This window comes from Dipodomys spectabilis, unplaced genomic scaffold (genome assembly GCF_019054845.1).
Source record: "Dipodomys spectabilis isolate Male_0828 unplaced genomic scaffold, ASM1905484v1 ptg000145l, whole genome shotgun sequence".
NCBI lineage: Eukaryota > Metazoa > Chordata > Mammalia > Rodentia > Heteromyidae > Dipodomys > Dipodomys spectabilis.
In genome coordinates, this window is record NW_024870822.1 from 7048786 (window position 1) to 7073044 (window position 24259).

At 36.8% G+C, this 24259-nt stretch overlaps 2 protein-coding genes and 1 pseudogene across 4 annotated transcripts in view; 1 reads left to right on the forward strand and 2 right to left on the reverse strand.

The window, feature by feature from the left end:
• The window catches only part of Elp4 (elongator acetyltransferase complex subunit 4), a 172515-nt gene extending 154195 nt beyond the window's left edge, over positions 1-18320 (reverse strand). Inside the window, exons 1-3 of the mRNA XM_042691717.1 lie at positions 18094-18320; positions 11868-11903; positions 5397-5518 (exon numbers count right to left, since the gene is read on the reverse strand). Of these exons, the coding sequence (XP_042547651.1) occupies positions 5397-5518; positions 11868-11903; positions 18094-18316 (381 nt within the window). The 5' untranslated portion in view covers positions 18317-18320. The remainder of the gene's footprint in view (positions 1-5396; positions 5519-11867; positions 11904-18093) is intronic.
• LOC122117680 lies at positions 6549-7393 on the reverse strand (annotated as a pseudogene).
• Positions 18321-18466: 146 nt separating the features above from the next.
• Positions 18467-24259, forward strand: part of Immp1l (inner mitochondrial membrane peptidase subunit 1) — a 53786-nt gene continuing 47993 nt past the window's right edge. For 2 of the 3 annotated variants that reach the window (XM_042691453.1, XM_042691449.1), the window contains exon 1: positions 18467-18513. The gene's annotated coding sequence lies outside the window, so the exon portion shown is untranslated. Of the gene's footprint in view, positions 18573-24259 lie in introns of all 3 variants that reach the window. The other variant, XM_042691450.1, reaches the window with a different exon arrangement.

Genomic DNA, 24259 nt, shown 5'->3' on the forward strand with positions numbered 1-24259 from the left:
AGCTGGCTATAAATGTAGGTCACTGGAAGCAGTGCTGAGCTTTTTGCATGCTTTTTCTTAGTCCTTTCAGTTTGCCAAAGAAGCTCTAACTGTGGCTGCCAGGGAAGAATTTAGAATTTTAAATAAGCTCTCACAGTAGTCAGGGGGGAGAAAAAGAGCGGAAACCCTGGGGTCAAACAGCAAATTTCCGGCTCAACTAGCACTCCAGAGTAGTAAGCCTTGAAAAGTGTATGGGTTGTCTAATAATTGTCTAAGAAAATAAAATCTGAAAAAGAAATGAAGGAACTCATTACAGCTCTGTATACAAAGGGTTAGCTTATGTTTGTATTTATATCATAGACAGTGTTAACATAGTTGTAAGGAGATACAGTATATATTTACTGGAAAAAGTAAAATGCATAGGAAAATATAAGGTATTAAGCATGTATAAGGATGTTCAATAGTATACTTGGCCATTGAACTGTCAGTTCTTTACTTTCACTCTTATCTCTTCCACGTTGTGTCAAAACTGTTTCATCTGAAATATTTTTTATATTCTTTCTATTCTGAAAACCCATAGTGTACTACAATGCAGAAAGAGCAGTGATCAGTCACTGTATTCTGGCTTTGAATCTGTGATCAGCGTTTAAGAAATGGATGGCAAATATATTCTCTTGAATCTTTAATATCAAATTAACAGACGGAAAATAAAGATTTGTAGTAGTAATTCAAACTGTATACCATCTAGAAAATAATACTATATTTCTAATTCTGAATAAACTAATATCTTTTAGTTAAACTGAAGAATCAATTAAACTATCAAATACAGTGTATATTTGTTCAAAGCTGACAAAAGTGTAAAAGTGTGTTCTTGGAAAATAATGCTTTCAAATGATAAGGGTATTACAAAGTTTATACTTGTGAAAGCTTGGTGTTCATAAAAAAGAAGTTTAAAGTCACCATAACTTTTCATGTTTTACTAACTTACTTCATTATTAATGATCCTGTTGCTATGAGTAAACAAATATGTTTTGCCTTATTATTAATGAAGTTTTACTCATTCTGAAACTAGGTTATTATAAAATTGCTAATCATTTTCAATTATGAAATATTTTTACATGCAGTCTCACTTTAATTCATTTTAAATTTAAACTATTAATTTAATATGGTGTTTAAAATATTGTAAGTTGCAGGCATTAGGTTAACACATCAATGTAGCTCTAACACTCCTGCTGGTAATCATTTACTTATCCTGATCATATATTAAAAAAAAATTTATGCCTATAATCCTAAGTGCTCAGGAGGCTGAGCATTGAGGACTGAGGTTTGAAACCAGACTGGGCAGGAAAGTCAGTGAGACTCTTATTCCTAATTAACCATCAAAAAGCCAGAAGTATAGCTGTGGCTTAAGAAGTGCTCTAGTCTTAAGCGAAAAAGCCAAGCCTGCACGAAAACAAAATAAACAAATAAACCAGTTAAGCTTATTTAGAACATCCTAGCTGCCCACTTTGCTTGTACTGCTCATGTTAAACAACAAGATAATACCCAAAACTAATGCAATGAGTAAAGAAAGTAAAGAAAGCTATCTCTAGATAGCTGCTTCATATGTCATTAAAAGTACAAAAAGAGCGGGGCACCAGTGGCTCACACCTGTAATCCTAGCTACTCAGGAGGCTGAGATCTTAGGACTGTGGTTCAAAGCTAGCCAGAACAGAAAAGTCACTGTGAGACTCTTGCTCCAATTAACCTAACTACTCATAAGCTGGAACTGGTGCTGTGGCTTAAAGTGGTAGAGTGGTATCTCTGAGAAAAAGAGCTCAGTGACAGGGCCCAGGGCCCTGTGTTCAAGGCTATGACCAATAAAAAATAAAGAAACAAAAGAATATAATATAAAATCCTAGTATTTTAATCTTCTAAATAAATGTCAGTTGTTTACATATTTTTTGTTTCATGAAAAATCAGTGCACTAATAAGTATTTAGTTACTTTAAGATAAAAATGGAATTCTTATTATTTTAGGTTTACATTCCATACAAGGTTGTTTTTTTTTTTGGAGGGGGGGGATCATCATCATTACATTTGCAATGATCAAGGAAATTCCTTAAATAAGAAAGTTAACTGAAGAATACTTATCATATGTGTTCTTAAAAGTTTTCACAACATCATATATATTATTCAATAAAAGTTTTTTTTTTAGGAGTACAGTTCTTCAGAGCTACGTCCTAATGCTAACACTTTCTGAAGGAGCTTTGACTACAAGAGGTATTGAACAAGTTTTCAAAGGATGACGGATAAATTGCCAAATAGTTATATGATATATCTTAACGTTGTTGAGGCTTTTTAGCCTTTACTTGTCTTTTAGTTATATATAGTTTTAAACTAATTATCATATATAAGATTATCTTTCCCTTTTATTGTACCAGAAATATGTACATTAGCTCTAAGTATATAAATGCCCAGTTATATATCATGAAATTAAATCTAAGCAATTACAGCATTATTTTTTCCTGCACTGCTTCTCTAAACATTTTTTTTTTTTTGGAGGGGGGGTCCAGTCGTGGGGCCTGAACTCTGGGCCTGGGCACTGTCCCTCAGCTCTTCAGCTCAAGGCTAGCGCTCTACCACTTGAGCCACAGCGCAACTTTCAGTTTTCTTTTTTTTTTTTTTTGCTTATGTGGTGCTGAGGAATCGAACCCAGGGCCTCAGGCATGCAAGGCAAGCGCTCTACCACTGAGCCACCTTCCCAGCCCCTTCTCTAAACACTTTAATTCTTTGATTTTGGTTTTTCATTGTTGAACATAAAAATTGACATTTTTGAATACTACATAAATAAGTCTTATCTATATTAGTATTCAACACATTTTGTACTATAAAATATTTAGTCCTTAGAGAAACACTAAAAATGTCTTTTCAATGGTGTTATGAAGAAGTAAATAAGACAGGCACTGGTGGCTTATGCCCATAATCCTAGTCTAAAATAAATGAATCACAGTTTAGGTACACTCTAGGCAGAAAGGAAGACCCTCTTTCAAAAATAATCAGGAAAGAAAAAGGCTGAACATGTGGCTCTTGGTACAGTACTTGCCTAGTAAGTAGAAGCTCCTGAGTTCAGATCCTAATACCATTTCAAAAAAGAATACGAATATTTGTGGGTGCCAGTGGCTCCTATCTATAATTGTAGTTGTTCAGGAGGCTGAGATCTGAGAATCATGGTTTGAAACTAGCCCTGGGATTAAAAATTATCCATGAGTTCTTATTCCCAAGTAACCAGCAAAATGTCAGAAGTGAAAGTGTTGCTCAAGTGGTAGGGTGCCACCATTAAGAAAATGTCTAGTAAGAATGAGAGCCCTGAGTTCAAGCCCCAGTACTGGCACAAATAAAATCTATTCCATCAAAACTGCCTATATTAAATCAACATGTAAAAATCAGCACAATTATTTTTGCTATGACATCTGACTTTCACAAATTTTTGGTCCAGCAATTTTCTCTAGCGCTAGTGTAAAATAACATTAATATTTCCTTACCTCTTATGTGAATTAAAAGCTGGAAAAAACCTTGCAAGAACATTAACTTAAAGCCAGGTACTGGTGGCTTACCCTTGTAATCCTAACTATTCAGGAGGCTGAGATCTAAGGATCACAGTTTGAAGCTAGCCTAGGCAGGAAAGTTTATGAGATTAGTATCACCAATTAATCACCAAAAAACTAGAAGTAGAGTTGTGGCTCAAGTGGTAGTGTGTGAGCCCTTAGGGAAAAAACTCAAGGATAGTATTTAGACCTTCCCTTGAGTTCAACCCTAAAACCAGGAAAAAAAAAAAAAAAAGAACACAAACTTGAAATGAAATTCTATGTTCAAGTAAATTTGATAGTTTTCTTACATAAAAAAACACAAACATGACCAAATGTAGATTCATGCCTGAACTGGAGGCTAAGACAGAAAGATTGTGAATTTGAGACAAATGTTAATTAGCTGCATAGTGAAACCCTATCTCAAATATATATACATATATATATATGTAAAAATATTTCTGTTCACAAACAAGACCATATTAAAGCTACCAGCATGAGTATGCTTATTGCAGCATTATTTACCATAGCTAAGATATGGAACCAACCCAGATGCCCCTCAGTAGATGAATGGATCAAGAAAATGTGGTATATATACACAATGGAATTCTATGCCTCCATCAGAAAGAATGACACTGCCCCATTTGTTACGAAATGGAAAGACTTGGAAAAATTATATTAAGTGAAGTAAGCCAGGCCCAAAAAACATAGGTCTCATGGTTTCCCTTATTTGTAATAACTAGTATATGCCTGAGTCAAGCAGAAAGGGTCAGATAAGTTGATGTTAGGGAAATAAACCCTAGGATATGTATTCAAATGTTTTTTCTTTCATGCAATTGTTTCTAACACATTTATAAAATTGTTGCTTTGTATGTCCCTCTCCCATGGTATAACCCCTGCTTTCACTGTATTTGAAGTTGGTATAATTTGTGGAGGGGAAGGGAAAAAACAAATTGTTTAAATAGGGATACAGGTGGACCCATTTTAACAATGAGATGTACAAGTTGTTATGTCAAAACGAACTTTACAACTTTAGTGGGTAGGGAGGAGTAATGGGTACGGGGGTGGGGGGAAGATGGGAAGGGATGGGAAGGGAAAACAAAGTAGGAGGCTACAATGCTTGATAAGAAATGAACTCATTATCTTGCCCATGTAATTATAACCCTTCTGTACAGTATTTTCACAATAAAAAAAAAAGCTTACCTAAACCTATATTATATATTTGCTGATTTTATCTTTTAAATAATTTTATTTATAATTCAAATAATTAAATTATCTAGAATTTACTTCAGGACAAATGATAAAATCATTTACATAGAAATACTCCTTATCCTAATAAGGGGAAAAAACAAAACAAGTTGGGTAGTTAAAACATAAACATAAGCTGAAACAAGGACACAGGATGACCCATTGCAACAATGATACCCACAGGAAAGTATATTGGAAACAAACTTTACAACTTCGGGGAGGGGGGAGATGGGGGTGGGATGGGGAGGAGTGTGGGAGCAGGGAGGGAGGGGATAGTGGACAACAACAAAGGAAGGGGCAATGATCAACAAGTAATGTAGTCATTGCCTTACTCATGTAACTGTAACCCCTCTGTACAGCAGCTTTACAATAAAATTTAAAAAATAAATATAAAAATAGTTTTGTTGTTTCATATTGGCCATATGTACTTGGAAACTACAATGGTAAAATGCCATTAATGAAAGAATAAAATTATTTCCTTTACTGCAAAAAAAACTATTCTTGTTAATGTATTTAAGTATTTATATATCTAGTTATCTAGTTTATATGGAATTTTGTTTTCATAAAACATTCAGAATCTAATATTGAAGGAGTAGTTTCTTACCTTTAAAATGTTAGTAGGGTCTTCTTTAGCAGATGCAACCAACAAAGTATGGCCACTGACAATTCCTTCAGCCAGGAAATACTTGAAGAGCATAGGTGAGTAAATATTATACTTATCTTCCTCTGCACAAAAGAAAAAAATTGCATTCATTATCCTGTGGTATACAATGAATTCACCCATGATTTTACACTTTTTTCTTCTTATAGTAAAATGTGATGTGAGAAAATAGTTTATGTCTTCCTAAGGCACAGTTAAATGTGATGTATCAAGAGATGTGTCAAGATGGTCAATAAGAAGGAGAGACGGTTTCTAGCAACTTTCTGATTCCAATGGCTATTATTCAAGTAGTACACTATTCTGAAATTCATAAAATTTAAAGGATCATAATATCAAAGAAACTGGAGATTTTTTTTCCTTTTTAAGTTCCCTTTTTTCAACCACTGAAAACTCTAAAACTACTACTGTTACCAACAACCACCCTGTAAACTCACATACTTCTTTCATGTCACAATAATTAAGCACTTAATGTATATGGCCTGATGATTCATATTTACAAAAATTTGAAAATAGTGGTGCTTCCACATTTTGGTCCTGAGTTTAAAATTTACCAATAATTTAAAATTAAAGATCTTAAGGGTGAACAAATGTAGTAGTGGTACTCACTAGATACTATGGTGAAAATGAACTATACAACTTGTGGGTGGGGTTGGGAAGGAAAAACAGAGAGAACAAGAGAAGTGACATTATCCCAAAAGAAATGTGCTTTTTACCTAACTTATGTAACTGTAATCTGTTTTTACATCACCTTTATAATTACAATTAAAAAGTAAATTAAAAAAATTAAAAGAAAAAAAGATTTTATGTTGATAGAGTTCATAACTAAATTTACACTAAATGTTTTTCTGGAAAACCGTTATTTTCTTTCTCAGTCCATTATTCCTTTAGGTTCCTGAATTTTAACTTTAATTTTCAGAATTTTAAAGGATTATTAAAGGGATTTATTGGGTAAACACATGTTATATTTTTGAAATTTCGTTACAAAACGAAAATAGCTTCAGTTTGGGTCTGAATATTGTTCATAAGCTACATGGCCACACTGAGAAATCAGCTTTTGTTTTCAGGCTTGATATTTTATTATTTTTGTATAAAATTCTATGCTGTAGCCACAGCTGGAGCCTGGGTCCTCTGCACCGAGACTCTGGTTGGGTTTTGACAAGATGGTCAGTGAATTCCTGATACAGAGATTTGGTGATACGGTCTCTTTCCAGAGGTCAGGGGTCAGGATAACTGTAGGTCCTAGCGATGGCATCAAAGGTGGTTTGGCGAAGTTGCCCAAGGTGGCAGTACAGGCCCTGGCTGAGGCGGAGCAGTCATGGATACCAGCCATCAGCAGCAGCGATCCCAGTGTCTCTGCGGGCGGGGATGGGGCGCACCAGCCCAGAACCGCAGCGGCCTGTCCCCTGGCACGGGACAGTGTGAGGCCTGCCAATCTTGGTCCCCAGTAGCCTCGCCGCACAGGAACGATGGAGAGCTTGGCCAAGATGATGGCCCCCGGATGGCAGTGGCCACCTCCTTGGCGCACTCGCCCGGACCGACATGGCCGTGTAGTCGCCGATGGCTACAAACGCCTTGAACCTGGTGCTGGCCAGCTCGAGTCTGCTTCGGCACGGGCATAATCTTCATTCTCGAGTGACACTTCCAGGAAGAAGTCAGTAATCTCAGACTCCTTGATGGGCAGCGAGAAAAGGTAGATCTCCTCCAAAGGCTTGATCTTCACGTCCTTAGCCAGGCGGCCCGGTTTGGTGACCGGGATCCATTCCTTGTCATCGGCCTTGCCTCCATGAGCCCCGCGGCCGAGACCTTGGCCCCGGAGGCCGCTATCTCCATGGAAGCCGCCATGGCCTTCCAAGCCCGGGCCCCTGGGACCTCCGGGCCCTCCCGCTGCACCGGAGGCGTCATCCGCCATTTGGTGTTTTCCCGGAGAAGGAGAAGAAGTGAGAGAAATCAGCTTTCTTTCCTTTATAACTTAAATGTAACACAAAGGCAAGAAACAGGTAAATTTACTATATTGTCTAAAATGAGTGTATTTGTTATTAACTTTGAATTCTGTTAAGACATTAAGCATCACTAATATACATGAAACCTACACTACTGAAACCATTCATAAGGGGCTTTGAACTTGTAGAGATATCAGCAGCAAGTCAATGAGCAAAATCACCTGTAACTATAATTTAAAAACTTGACAAAATTACTTCAAAAATAGATTTTTGAAGCTAGGTGTCAGCTTTGGGGAAAAGCTCTTGAGACACCACCTCAACTAATGACTGGGTATGGTAGCATATGCCTGTGTTTGCAGCCAGGCTAAGTTTAATGGCTGGGCACACAGGCAAGTGCATGTACATTTCTATGGAGAAATACAAGTAGGAAGACAACTGCCTCAGTTGGCCCAGGCATAAAGAATTTACCTAAACAATAACCAACACAAAGTAGGGCTGGAGGTGGGGCTGACGTGGTAGAGTCCCAGTACAGTAAGAACAGGCCTTCAGGCAAATTCTTCAATACCCTAAGTGGCCCTTGCCCCCATAGATGGGCAAAGCCATTGGAAAGTAAAAGAAGCAGGGTTTTAAGCTTACTAAGTAGGTGCTCTATTGCTTGAACCACCTCCCTCCCCTACCCCACAACCTTTGTGTTCTGGTTATTTTGAGATAAGGTCTTGCTTTATGCCCAGGCTGGCCATAATGCCCTACTTACACTTCCCACCATAGATAGCCATGATGACAGATACAAGCCATTACTTCCAGCTTTTTCTGTTAAGATGGGACATTTTGAATTTTTTCCACTTAAATTTTTAAACATTGTTTTATAAAGGTCATGTATAGAAGGGTTACAGTCAGGTCATAAGTACATTTCTTTTTGGACATGCCACCCCTTCTCCTGCAGTCTCCCAGTCTTTCCCTCCAATCCCCACCCACAACTTTGTGAATTTTGGCTGAAGCTGGTCCTGGTCTCAAATTGAGATCCTCCAGCTCTCTACCTCCCAAGTAGCTAAGTTTACTGGTTCAAGGAATAGTCCCAGCTAGCAATTTCCTTTGGAAAGAAAGTAATCATGTAAAAATTCAAGTTTGAGGTTATTTCCAGAGACTGTTCCTAATTTACCTAATTTACAGTATTAAATCATATCCTTTATCGACTGGCAGAATACAGAGTGCAGATTTGTCAAAGTAAAGCTGAAAGTTCCAAGTGAAAAATCTTAAAAGAAGACTACAGAAGAGTATCCATTGTGCCCAAATCCCTTGTTGACCACTAAGCCAAGCCTGAGTAAGAAACAACAAACAATAGTGTGAAAGGAGAGCCCAGGATAATTATAAGAAACAACTCAATCATGTATGATCTATTTATTTGTTACCCCTTTAAAGACATAAGGTTCCCATTTTAAAGTCAGCGTGACCTATAGAAAACTAATGTCTAAGAAAATTAACGTCTAAGAAAACTAAAGTCTAGAGAACAGAAGTCTAAGATGAAAATCAGAAAAAAATTGAGCCCCAAATTTGAATATAAATTGTTTAATATTCAGTTGTCTATTAAACAATGTAATTTCAGGGGGAGAATCTTGTATGACTACATAAACAATTGAAGTAAGAGTTAATAATTTAAGTCTAGGTAAATTAACTGCCTACTAAACAAAACAGAAATCCTCATAAAAACATAATAAAATTCAGAGTTACTGCAATTCAATATTTACAATGTATAGTTTTAAAAAAATTACTAAAAATAGGTTATGTATGGCAGCACAGGTATGTAATTCAGCTATTCAAGAGATCAGGAAAATTATGGTTAGAGGGTAGTTCAGACAAAAAGTTACTAAGATTCCATTTCAATGTAACAAGCCTGTCTCACAGCTACCCTAAAGGCACAGGAAGGAAGATTATCATCCAAAGATAGCTAGGTAAAATGCACATGACTCTACTTGAAAAATAACTATAGGGAAAAACATCAAAAAATAAAAACAAAAAAAAGGACTGAGTACATACCCAAGAGTACTTGCACAAAGTCCTGAGTTTAAACCCCCATGCACCTCAAAAAATTACTTAATATGTATAATAAGGAAAGCGTATTTGAATTTAACAGAAAAATACTTCTAGGCAGTTATTAAAAATACATTCAAAATAGTAACAGGAAAAAAATGATATACACACAAATGGAGTACCAGTCAACAATGAAAAGAAGTAAACTAGTGACATGTACAAGAACATGGATGAATTGCTAAAACATGCTAAATGGAAAAGCTAAGTAGCGAAAAAAACATTCACTTAGTATGATCACCTTATCAAACATTTTAGAGAAAGTAAAACTAATCTCTAATGTCAGAAAAGAGATTAGTAGGTACCCAGGACAGGAAACAGGAATCGAACCCAGGCCTCATGCATGCAAGGTAAGCACTCTACCACTGAGCCATCTTCCCAGTCCCTTAAAATATTTAAAAAAATATTTCCTTGTAGGAAGTCTAAGTATGTTGAGAATGTCACATACAACTAGAAACAACAATTATTAAGGATGTTTTAAGAAGAGTCTATTTCTGATGTCTTATTTCACATAGTCATATTTACATATTATGAAACACTCTGAAGGGCTATAGTATACATTTTTCTGGTAATACTAGCTCTAGTTTCCATAGTTACATTGCTATAGAAACTAAATAGTCTCTGAAAGGTCACACTTATGGACAGGTACATGCTTATACATGGCAGTTGCTTGGTAAATGAATAACGTACCTCAGAAAAAATGATTAAACAGTTCACAGTTTATAATGAAGTATAATGTAAATTATTAAGGCAAATAATCTTCATGTTTCAATTTCTAGAATGAAAAGTACTTTTTACTATAAGAAATATAGTAATACCTCAGACTCCTAACCACTGACCTAAAATCCCTGTATTTAGTTAATATTCTAGAAGTACTCTTGACCCTGTCTCAACATTAGCCAACAACAGTGTCTGCCTATAAAACCTGAGGCCCTGAGTCCAAACCCCAATAAAGGAAACAAAAGAATGTCTATTTAATTTAGATAATTGAGGTGGCAAAATAGCTACTTCCAAGTATTTTTATAGAATCAGGGAAAAAGGAGGTAGAATAATACTATATTATAGAAAAAATAGGAAAATAAACCTATTATAGGCATATGATTTAAATATTGATAAGGGGTTTTGATGATCTAACTGCCAGGGCTTATTTCACTACTAAAATTCTATGATTTCTATAAAGTTTAAGGCAAATAGGGTTTGTGTGTATGTATACATATATGTGTATACATACATACATATGAGGATTCTACATTTTTTTTTTTTGTCGGTCGTGGGGCTTGAACTCTGGGCCTGGGCGCTGTCCTTCAGCTCTTCAGCTCAAGGCGAGCGCTCTACCACTTGAGCTACAGCGCCACTTCCGGTTTTCTGGTGGTTTATTGGAGATAGGAGTCTCACGGTCTCTACTGCCCGGGCTGGCTTTGAACCGCGATCCTCAGATCTCAGCCTCCTGAGAAGCTAGGATTACAGGCGTGAGCCACCAGCGCCCGGCCGAGGATTCTACATTTAAATAAGAACTCTTGTCACTTAAAAGTTGAACAAAAGTATGATTAGCTTGTTGTTTTATCTTTCAGTGTTAGTAATGATCTATCTGTACCTCAATATATATACACATCACATACATAATATATATGTGTATATATATACTATATATATATAGTAGAATTTTTTTTATTGTGAAAATACCGTACAGAGGGGTTACAATTACATGGGCAAGGTAATGAGTACATTTCTTATCAAGCATTGTTGCTTCCTCCTTTGTTTCCCCTTCCCATCTCCCTCCCGCCCCACGTTCCCCCTATTGTAGAATTATTAATACCTCAGTTTCCCAAATTAATCACTATAGTAATCCCCCTAAACACTGAGATTCTTTAAGAAAAAGTTTCCATTAATTTTAGTTTTAGAAACAGAACACAGATGGGCATCAGCGGCTCATGCATGTAATCCTAGTTACTCAGGGAGCTGAAGATCTGAGAATCTTGGTTCAAAGCCAGGCCAGGCACGAAAGTTCATGAGACTGTTGTCTTCAATGAACCACCAAAGAAGCCAGCAGTGAAGCTGTGCCTGTAATGGTAGAGTGCTAGCCTTGAGCAAAAAAACTCAAGGACACCACTCGAGGCCCTTAGTCTAAGCCCCAGGATTGGCACCAAAAATAAGTAACTAAATAGATAAATAAATCAAGCTAATAGAACAGATATAATGTATTATAAATATTTTAAAATGAGAAGACCTACATTTTCTGATACGACTGTTTTGAGATTAGATCAAACTATGAATTTAAATTAACTTATCTTAACTTCTGTAGAGAGTTAATTGTATAAATATTTAATTGTAGAATGGGAAAACTCATAAAATCAGTCTGTACAAAAAAAGAAAACGCTGAGATACTAACCAATCAGAAGAACTGTTCCAACAGCTAAACCTCCACCTACAAAGAAAACAAAACAGAGAAGAAAATTAATCTACTATTCACATTATCTACAGCACAAAAGTTAGGTTTTGTCAAGGACAGGTAGTTCTGTAATTTTAAAACTACAATTGTGAACAACATTTTAATTACCTTTGCAATATTCGTTCAAGTGCTATTATGAAATAATTACATATTATATATAATTATATACCACATATCACAATTACTTTCATAGTATACTGTATTCTTTCTCCTGTGATATAACCATGCAGCATTGAACATAACTTTGGTTAAGTCCCTAATACTCTTATATTTAGCAATTGTTAATAAATTAACTCCATAGCCTAGAATCTAAATGTGTACAGTGACTTCATTCCTGCATAACTATAACACAGAAAAGCAATGACACCAAAGATTCTACTTTAATATTTATTCTCAAATTTAGTAATCCTTGAATGAAAGAACTGATAATTAAAACTAATTCTCTTGAAAGTCCTGATATGCTCTAAATATATTTAGAATTTAAAATTAACACTTGCCATTTCAAACAAAAATGCAGATCACAAAATACATTTTCAAAATGGGAAGATGATGTTTAAATTGGTTGAATTAATATATGAAAAAAAGTGGCAAACTTGATAAGACTAGGGAGGGAAAGAAAGGACAGGTGGTCTGGAAGAAGAGGATTGAAGAGTTAACTGATCAAAGTACACTAAACACATAAACGAGCATGTTCAATTATACCCCCTTGTACAACCATTTGAAGATTAAAAAAATAGGGCTGGGATGTATATAGCTGAGAGGCAAAGTACTTGCCTATCAAGTGTATCATCCTGAGTTCAATCTTCAGCATCAAAACAGAAAAGAAAAAAAAAGTTAATATAATAAAAAAATTGAACTAGAGTCATGAATATATAACTCAAGTAGTATGTCATAAAAATCATCTCAAGGGGCTGGGAAGGTGGCTCAGTGGTAGAGCGCTTGCCTTGCATGCCTGAGGCCCTGGGTTCGATTCCTCAGCACCACATAAGCAAAAAGAAAAAAGCTGGAAGTGGCGCTGTGGCTCAAGTGGTAGAGCGCTAGCCTTGAGCTGAAGAGCTGAGGGACAGCACCCAGGCCCAGAGTTCAGGCCCCACGACTGGACCAAAAAAAAAAAAAAAAAATCATCTCAAAGTCAGGTGCTCGTGGCTTATGTCTGTAATCCTATCGACTCAGGAGACTAAGATTTAAGGATTGAAGTTCAAAGCCAAGACAGGCAGAAATGTCCACAAGACTCTTATTACCAATTTACTAGCAAAACCCAGAAAGAGGTGTTGCTCAAACGGGAGAATGCCAGCAAAGAAAAAAAGCCAAACAAGACCACAAGACCTTGAGTTCACGCCCCAGTATCAGCATAGTGGTAGAGCACTTGCCTAGTATGTACAAAATCCTAGCTTCATGCCTCAGCACTGCAAACAGCAGCAGCACAAACAAGAAAAACTTCAAATTAAGTTTTAACATGGTGGAATTACACTAAAATGAGATAGTTCATTAGTTACTTCATTCTTCATCCCATGTGACAAAAAAGTATTAGTGTTTGTGATTAATGTCTTAAATATTGAAAAATTTACTTGTAAACAAAAATCTAAATTTCAGTTAACAGAAATACATTCATAGTATGATTTAAAAGAAACTACTCAAATTTCTGATTGTCTGAAGATATTAGTTTTTTTATGTGAACAAAATGAAAACATTTAGAACACTAATAAAGATCTTTCCTGTAGAGCAACTTAATATGAGAAGTTCCCTTGTTTATTTTGTACACTGAAAGTAAGCATAATTATTCCTTCAAACAATCTGAAATCTAATAGCATACAAGTACTCTTAATAAAGTTAAACATGGAGCTTATCCTACCTGATTTATACTGCTATACTGATATTTTAAATTGCTAAAGTTTTCAGTATATTTATTACAAAGCTTAGTGTTTTAATTTCAGAGATAAATGTAAAAACAAACAAAAAGAAAAAAAAAACAAACTCATTTAGGCTGCATTAACAGTTCCCAATTTTAACAAAATAATTTTTTTCTATCATTCCATTAAAATATTTTCTAGGTAAGTAATGGCTAAAGTAAGCAATCATCTTATCCCTGATGAAAACAAAAAGAAATGATTTTGACTTTTAGAAAAAATCCTTCCTTCTTTCCTTTCTTCCTTCTCCCTTCCTCTTTTTCACTCTCTCTTTTGCCTCATTTTCTTTGCAGGTGTCTTAGCCCAAACTTTACCAGACTCCCATCTCTACCTCTTGAATGCCAGGATTACAGCTGCATACTACACAAAGCCTGGCATACTTTCTAAGTCACTAAGATTCTTGGATTTGCTTCTTGATCTCTTTAAGAAGGTTGTCCATTTCCAGCTTGCTAAAAGTAGTGGTAGAATATTTTACTTACATGTAAGAAGATATGACATAAGTACTGGCTGGATAAATATGGAAACCAAAGTTAAGTGATATGGTTCTGTAGATTACATAAAAGTATTTCATAGTAATAAAAATGAAGTAAATTTTGTATACATCTGTACATCAGTTGCTAAATTGTTAAATGTGATCAAAGCTCAATTTATCTCACACTATAGATTAACAGTATTTACTTTTCAAAATTAGAGTTTCAAAGGGCAGCTACCATATAAAGCTTCTTGTCGAGAACTCTCTATGGACTATTCTTTATCCAAAATCTATCTTCCATCACTATGATAGTCAAATTTAGTAAGTTCTGAGCAGTGCAGGAGTGGGCCAAACTTGTGAAGTCATGTCGCTTGAAGCATTTTGCAGATTAAACATACTTTACTTGCTATAATCTTAGAAATTCCTGGAGGAAGATAAAAGGAATATCCATCTAATGTATTTTCTTTCCTGAAATGTGTGTTATTTATATCTAGTGAATTCAAATATCAGTATGTCCTGGAAGGGAGAAGACTGAAAACTTAGATTAGGCAGTCTAAGTACTTGAAAACTTTAAATGAAGCTATATTGGGAAATGCATATAAAACAATATAAAATTGTCAGAATCAAAACTGTATGATTAGCTCATGTCTCAAAGATGCAGGTATTAGAAAACTTGGATTTTATTTTTATTTTTTGGTACTCCTGGATTTTAAACTCAGAGCTTGGCACTTACTAAATGGGTATTCTATTTGAGCCATACTGCTAGTTCAGAAATTTTTAAATTTGTAAGATGTTTTGAAGTTATCACTGGAGTATCGGATAAGTATCAAATGATAACATTTGCTGAGCCTGTATGGAACCTTTCAAATGTATTCTGAATCTATGTTTAAAATGATGTCATGGTAGCAGAAGTAAACTCTGGTGATTCCTATACAGTATATACTTATTTACAGTAACCATATATGATCACAATGTAACAGTAAAGTCCCCTACTGAAAAATTTCCTATTATGAATAGATTGTCACAATATGATCATATTAGGATTGTTGCAATCTGGGTCATATAACATTTTAAAATTACTAATATTTATATGTACACACATTACCAGCCACATGTTTCACTTTCAAATAATGCTTTAATGAAAAACAAATGTAAAAGGCTCCATACAAGACAGAAAATCAAACTACAAAAGGACATCAAGAAGTTAACAACTGAAATACTTCTGGACACAGTTATTTTTTCAAATAAAGTACTCTTATTTAACATTTTCAATTTGTTTGAGAATCAATTGTATACATGCAAAATTCATTTCAAGATTTTAACAAGTTACCATTTCAATCACCTCAACAAATACTAAATTTTAGCATAAGCTTTAAGTATTGAGGCTTCCATCTCTGAGCACATAGGAAAATTTTAAATGTTTTTACAGTTTCATCTCTGTGGAAAACCCATGTGCGTATGTCTATTGAGTTCTCATTGTGGTGGGTGTTTGAAGAGACTATCGTTAAATCATTAATCTTAGGTTCAATAAATTAGGTAAAAAAATTCTGCAAATAGTTCTCAAAATTTGAGACAGCTGTAGTATAGTCCAGACAGAACTCAAGATATCCAAAACATAAGCCTACATGGTCAGGGTCAGTTTTATGACTGCCCATAGTAGTTAATTTCTGAATCCCCCCCCCCTTTTTTTTGGGCCCATCCTGGGGTTTGAACTCAGGGCATAAGGTGCTGTTCCTGAATTAAGTGCTCTACCATTTAAGCCACAGCTCTACTTTCCAGATTTTTTGGTTCTTAATTGGAGATAAGAGTCTTAACAGACTTTCCTACCCAGGCTGGCCTTGATTTGAGATTCTTCAATCTCAGATCTGAGTAGCTAGGATTATAGGCATGAGCCATTGATGCATGGCTGAATCTGTTTTTTAATGTTCATTCACCTAAAACAGTTCTACATGTTTCATAATCTCTTGCTGTTGTTCAGTGTTTGCTGTTGGTGTTTGTTTTCTTTTCGATGTTATTTTTCTTTCAATGAAGAACCTACTCAGTGCTGGGAATGTACAAGGCCCATTTTGTTATTTGATTGAGAAATTAAAGCATAATGCTAGAAATGTAGCATTTTTGTTTGGAGAGTTTTAGTATCAAGTAAATGAAGTCACATATGCCCATTTAAAATGTAGACACATAAGCACTAGTAGGAGTTGCTTCTCACCTTTAAGTTCAAAATCAGAACATCAGGTGAAGCTCTCAGGGAATAAGAAGAAATAAACAATCACTAACAATGTATGTGAAACCATTTGTTTTTAGTTCTATGCAAAGTAAGAGGGCACTAAACTGACAACGGCATGGAAAATATTTAAATTTATGCAGAAAAAAACTTGGGACCCACTTAAGACATGAAATAACACAATTAGGAATCCATACATTTTTTTGAGCAATCAGTTGTTTATCTTGTTACACTCCTCTGCATTAAACCTGCTTGAAAAGCCTACCTGGAGGCTGGTGTGGAATTGGGGAAGGATAACAGTGAAAATGTCAAATGAAGTACAAGGACCAGCAATGAGTTTTAATATATTATGAAATCGTGCCAGGTTTAACAGACACACATCACATACTATGAAAAAATGTATTAAAATCACAGACCAGCTTTAATAATTCTGTATTCAGATAGCAAAAATAAACCTAAAAACTTTATAAACAGAGTAAATTTGCCCTCCAGATGGAATCTCTCCAATCCTTTCAGCATAAATTTGTTTAAGAAACAAGTATATTCATCAAGCTTCTTTTAGAAAATTCCAGAGGTTATAAAAGATAGACTTCCTTTTCTGTTTAAAAATGTGAATTAAATTCAAACCTGACTCAGGTTAATACTAGCTACTGAGGAGGCTAAGATCTGAGGATTACATTACAAGCCAGTTTTGGCAGGAAAGTCTGTGAGACTCTTAGCTCCAATTAACCACCAAAAAGCCATACGTGGAACTTTGGCTGAAATGGCAGAGCACCAGTCTATAGCAAAACACCTAAGAGGCAGTGCTCAGGCCATGCGTTCAAGCATAAGTACTGGCATCAAACAAACAAACAAACAAAAAACTCCTGTTGTTCAGCACATAGCAGCAACCAACTCTGGAAAGCGAAATGCATATAAGAATCATCTATGTATGAGTAGAGATATACTCATTTAACGCAAATAGGAACGGAACTATCCTAATCACACAGCTTCAACATCCACTCTCTTAAAGCCATGTCGTTTAGGACTTAGGTAGATAGCAGTCTAAGTGTGAAAGAGGGAGAGATAATAATAACAATAATAAGTTATTATTATTATTTTCCTGCGTTTTTCTAATCAAGTCCTTCTCTCACAAGGACACCAAAGTTTAGTTCAGTCAGTCCCAGCCTTAAGGTAGAGGGGTTAAGAGTATTGCGACTAGGGGAAGATCCTGGGTGATAGCCAAAGTGATTCCAGATATTAATGAAATTAGGAAGCATTCCGGGGGTGGGGTAGGGGAGAAAAAAAACACACAAAAGCACGCAGGCTCTGGGAGGAGCGGGTGTGCAGAGCTGGGGAACACCGCGGGGCTCACGCAGGTCTGGCGGCCCACCACGCAATCCCTCCGTCCAACTCGGGCAGAACGGGGCGGACGGTCTCCACGGTGGGGGCCGGGGGGAGGAAGGGGAGAAGGAGAGAGAGACGGGGACCGAGGGGCACCGAGGGAGCAGGAAGAGTCCGACATGTGGGGGTCCCTCCCCTCCAGGCTTCCTTCAGCTGAACCCAGATCTCCGTTCCGAAACCGACCTAGGAGCTGGTCCAGGGCGGGGAGCCCGGTGGACACCAGCAGCTGTCCATTCCGCACCGACGGTCGCGTGCCCGAAATGGACACCAGGCGGGGGCCGCTGCTTTCGGCTCCACCGGCTTTAGGGACCCTCCTCTGGAAACTGGTGCTGCTGCTGTTGCCCGCGGCCGCTGCCAAAGCCTCGGCACACTGGGGACCCGAGGCGCCGGTTGCCACCGCCGCCATCTTGAGCGCCTTGTGATGACCCAATGGGAACTCTGGGAAACCATGCAGCCCGCCAGTCAGCGACGGCTCCAAAGTCCCACCACCTCGTGGCTCCAGTAGCCAATAGGGTTGAAACGCCCCTCCCGAGTTAACCAATCGCAAGGCAGATTGCTGAAAAGTGCGTCTGCGTAAACCCGGAGAACTGCTGAGGGGCTCAGGTGAGAGAGGCCCACCTGAATCTCGGGGTGAAGGTCTTCCGGGATTTTGGGGGTTGGAGGTGGGTAATGTCTGGTACATTCTTCTGCTTGGGAGTGCCTTCATGCATGTTGGGGGAGGGTTGGGGGAGCGGTCAGCCCTCGGGGCTTTGGAAGGCACTACTAGCTGGAGCGTGCATCTCTGCTGGGGAGGAAAGAGAAAGAGTACTTTGCCCTGCATCTTCCCCTCTTTATTTCTAAGAGAAAACGGACCGCACTTCTTATGAACTCTTTGCTTTTTCTTCTTCTAGAAGGGTTGTGTTGTGCTGGGACTGTCGGGACTGTTATTCATAGAGAGTTCCTTGGTGGGCGACTGGGCTGAGTTCGTTAGTGCCTAGTGGTTAGCTGGGCTGCAAGTTGGACCTTGGTGTGAAAACGGCTCTTGAACTTCGGTGTGATTTGGTGTACCTCCCCCGGCACACTTCTTTTTCAACTCCCCGTGATAAGCTTTCGTTAATTTTAATGAGTGCTTCTGGAAGTCATGCTGTATCTTTCCATAGGCGGTGTGAATGACAAGTGTTACTCTGACAACCTTGTTCACACATTTAATTGTCGCTTGCTGTTAAAGCAGCTGCAAATAACAGAAAATACATTTCTTCTCCCCTTGGACCTCTCCGTCCCCGAAAACAAATCAAAGAAGAATTTGTTTGTACTCAATTTTTCTAGTGATTTGTGAACTCCTAATAGAGAGGTTTCTATTACAATATGAGTTTGTGTGTGTGTGTGTGTGTGTGTTTTAATATAGAGAAACAAGTAATTTACAGCTTTATTTATTTTTCAACTAAGCTGGAGTGGGGAGTAGATGATTTTTTAAAAAGCCGATCGTGATTAGATGTATCAAAACTAAAAGGTATTGTTAAACCACTACCTTCACTATGATGCTCTTATTGACTATTAATTTTGACAGTGGTCAGTGACAACTTTGAGGAATAGTTTTGAAAGATGAGGATCTGGCTATGTTGCTGATGCTGTTGTCCAGTTCCTAGGCTCAAGCAGTCCTGCCTCAGCCTTCCAAGAACCTGGGAGAACAGGCAGTATCACAGTACCACTCTAGTGGTGGCTTTTAAATACTTTCAAACCTCACTGAAATTTTTGCCACTGAGTTGGTTTACTTTCCAGTGACCTGTTGAAACCTTTTGGCTGGTTCAATGGAATTAAATTTGTCTTACTAAATAGTGACTGGAGGAGTATTTCACTTCAGGGTTTTGTTTTGCATTTTATTTTTAAAGAAACAGATTCAGAGAAGAAAACCCTTGCGGCCAATGAAGGTTGATCAAGATTGTTTTCATACTCAGTGCCATTGGCTCATGCCTGTAGTCATAGCTACTGAAGAGGCTGAGATCTGAAAATCACAGTTTTAAGCAAGGTAGGGCAGGAAAGTTCCAGGAAGAACATTCTTGTCTCTAACAAAAATCCAGAAGTGGAGTTTTGGCTCCAGTGGTAGACCACCAGCCTTGAGCAAAAAGCTAAGGGACAGTGCCCAGGACAGAGTCCAAGACCCAGTACTGGCATGAACATACAAAGTGGTTTTAACACTCCAATTTTTTTTGTCTAAATCCCTTAAAATAATTGTTGAGTGATTTAACATGCTTAGCCCTAATCTTGTCATTTTAGACTACGGTAATGAGGGTGGTCTCTGAGCAAGGTAAACAACACATAGTAAACAACTTAGCACTTACAAAGGACATAATACGTAGTTTGTACTAGTTTTGTAATCTGTGCTAATTTTGTACTGTAAGAAGACTAAGAAAAAGTGACAAAGCAGTCCAGTGTTCAAACTTATTGAATATTTTATGACTTGTAAACTTTGAAAAACTACAGATAATCTTATAGGCTTTTATAGTATACATTCTCTTATTCCCTATTGTATTTGCCTCCTTTTTAGTTTTTCTCAAGGTAATGATAGTGATGCTTTCTTGATGACTACTAAAAAGTCTGTTTTATTACTTTATTTCTTTGCTTTATTACATTGCTTTATTACTATATCTTCTTCAACTCATAGCTATAATTTAGGGAGCACAATATGTATACATCTCTTTTTTTTGTTAACTCCCAAATAATCCCATTTACTTGATCTTTCCAGGATACAGTAGAATTGAATTTAAAACATTAGGATAAGGAACTTATGGATGAGTTAAAAAGGTATCTGTTTAGATATGCCATTAATGAAACAATTACTTATTATGTGCATACTGCATTTCAGAGAGTGCTAGGGTGTTCAAGATACAAGTGAAAAAATATTTGGTCTCTGAAGTACTTAAGGTCACAGTTGGATAGACAGATAAGTAGGCTAATAAACTATGCAGAAAATGCTGAGGGAGAGGTGGCTTGGGAGTTTCTTATGAGAAAGAAGTTTTGTCTGGGTTTTGAAGAATGTGTGTAAGATAAAAGCATTTGAGAGCTATTATTGAGAATGGAATGATTATTCCTTCAATAATACTTCTGTGTCAATAGTTTTCATGATTTATACAAGTGATAAGAGGACCACGGAGACGTTAGTCAAGTCCTGAGGGAGTGTTTTTTTGTTGTTGTTGTTGTTGTTGGTCATGGGGCTTGAACTCTGGGCTTGGATGCTGTCCCTGTGTACTTCAGCTCAAAGTGAGCTTTCTACCACTTCAGCCACAGTGGTTTTCTAGTTTTGTTTTGTTTTGTTTTTCTAGAAAACACTTCGGTTTTCTAGTGGTTTATTGGAGATAAGAGTCTCACGGACTTTCCTGCCCAGGCTGGCTTTGAACTGTGATCCTTAGATCTCAGCCTCCTGAGTAGTTAGGATTACAGGTGTGAGCCACTGGTGCCCGGCTAGACTGTTTTTTTTTTTTTTTTAAATATTTTTACTGTTATTATAAAGGTGATATACAACAGAAGGGTTACAGTTACATAAGTTAGGTAAAGAGTCATGTTTTTTTGGACAATGTCACCCCTTCCCTTGCTTCCCCATTTTCCCCTCCTGTTCCCACCCATAAGTTGTAAAGTTTATTCTCAACATAGTGTCTAGTGAGTACTACTGCTGCATTTGGTCACCTTTTGCAGATGGAGTATTTATAAGGTTGTAGTTTTTTTTCCCCTTGATAATAATGGGAAATGGGAACCCTTGAGAAACTGTAAGCAAGACAATGACATAATAATTCTCTTTTATCATTATGAAATGGCTAAATAGCTACAAATGTGTTTGGGATAAAGAGAAAAGAACAAGTTAAGGGATTACTATAAGGAGTAGAATTAATAGGAAGAGAGGAATCAAAGCTAAGTAATCGGTAGCTAATAGTAGCTCACACCTGTAATCTTAGCTACTAAGAAGCCTGAGATCTGAGAATCACAGTTCAAAGCCAGACTGGGCAGGATAGTCTGTGAGATTCTTATCATCATTTAACTACCAAAAAGCCGGAAATGGAACTGTGGCTTAAGTGGTAGAGCACTAACCTTGAGCAAAAATACTCTGGAACAGTGCCCAGGCCACACACACAGACACACACACACACACACACACACACACACACACACACGTAAATAATATATTTTTGCCACACACACACACACACACACGCGCGCGCGTAAATAATATATTTTTGCCACGGACAATTTTGTGCATGAGGGAAGATAGAGAATAAAGTACAAATCTTCAGTCTAAATCACATAAATAACTTGAATTATTCAACTTTCAGGAACATCAACATTTTAAAACTGAGCAAAGGAAAAGTAAAATGATTAGAAAGCATGTATTTGATTTAGCAGTAATGGTTTGTTCTATGACTGTGTTAGACAGATTTTTCTATAATCGTAATCCTAAAAGTCAAATGATATTTAGAAGTAGATGGCAAGTAAGGTGTAATATTCAGTAAAAATCAGATCATTTTTACATGTTGTAACCTTGGTGTGAAGGGGAACAGAGGTTTAAGATGGTTGTGTGTATGAGTGTAATGTATGTGTGAGAAAGGGCAAGGGAGAAAATGAAAATGATCAGGCCAAGAGAGGACAAAAGATTTTTCTTTTACTTTTGCCAGTCCTGGGGCTTGAACTCAGGATCTAGATGCTTTTTCTGAGCTTTTTACTCAAGGCTAGCACTCTGTCACTTGAGCCACAGCTCCTCTGTTGGCTTATGTAGTTTATTGGAGTTTAGAGTCTCACATACTTTCCTGACCTTCTGCCTGGATTGGCTTCTAACCACAATATACAGATCTCAGCCTCTGGAGTAGCTAGGATTACAGGTGTGAGCTCCTGATACCTGGCCAAAAGATTTCTTTAATATCTTTTGCAGATTCCCTTCACTATTGGTAGGATATTTTAGTCATTAATTATAAAAAATAAGTAATATTTTTTTCTGAATGCCTAGTATGGTCCAAAATGTTTTTTAAAAAAATATTTCATGTATATTATCTGCATTTTATTTATTTTACAGACAAATGAAACAGGAGTATATTATATAGGTTTTATTCATTTTACAAATGAATAAATGTAGAAGCTATAAGTTACATAAAGCTTAAATAAGTTGCTCCAGGTCACTATAGCTTGTAAATGGTAGAGCTAGGATTGGCAATAGAGCTTAACTGTCTCACTCCAGTATCCTTATTATTATTATTTATTTATTTATTTTTTTGGAAGTGGGACTTGAACTCTGGGCCTGAGCGTTGTCCCTGCGCTCTTCAGCTCAAGGCAAGCACTCTACCCACTTGAGCTACCACGCCACTTCCGGTTTTCAGGTGGTTTATTGCAGATAAGAGGTTCAGGGACTTTTCCTCTGTCATAATTGCTGGAAAGATATATTAGACTTCTTTGTGTTTCCAGAGCAGAAGTCAGGTTAGAGGAAAATCTTCGGTTAGGGTTTTCTGGGAGAAACACAGGGCTTCAAAAAATTTAAAAAAATCTTCAGAGCTTTAATGTTATGTTTTTACTATTAATGCCAGTTTTATTCCCAAGCATGAAAGTTTTAATTATTTTTTAATTTCTCAAAAAATGAAGAATTTGAAAATAATTTTTTTGTTTGTTTGCATTGCTGGAGAGTGAATGTCTAGGCTCTTTGTGCATGCTGGGCAAGGGTTCTACCACTGAAGTACATCTCTAGCGCTTGAAAATAATTTTGTATTTAATTTTATATTCTAAATTAAAAAATTAAGCAAGTCATGTTTCCTTATTCTATTAACACTTCCTAAATCAACTCACATGAAAATTAATAGTTATCATGTGTAGTTATCATTTTCTCTCCACTGAGCATTAGAATATGTTGGCTTTAAATATAATTAGTAGCCCAGTTTTGATTCAGTAATGGGAAGTACTGATGTCAGCCTCAGAGCTGGCTCAAGGTCTTGAGCTCTTAAATTTTTTTTTTCTACAAAATACACATATAATTCACCATTTTAATAATTTTAAGTGAACAATTCTGTGGCATAAAGTATATTTACAATGTTGTGTAATAATCACCACTATTTCTAGAACTCCAGTAGCTTGTTTTTTCTTCATCCTAGTAACATATTCTATTTTCATCTTCATGAATTTTTGCTCTATTGGTATTTCATATAAGCATTATTATCTTTTTTTTTTTTGTCAGTCATGGGGCTTGAACTCTGGGTATGGGCTCTGTCCCTCATTTCTTCAGCTCAAGGCTAGTGCTCTACCAGTTCAGCCACAGCGCCACAGTGGTTTATTGGAGATAAGAGTCTCTTGTACTTTCTTGCCCGGGCTGGCTTTGAACCATGATCCTCAGATCTCAGCCTCC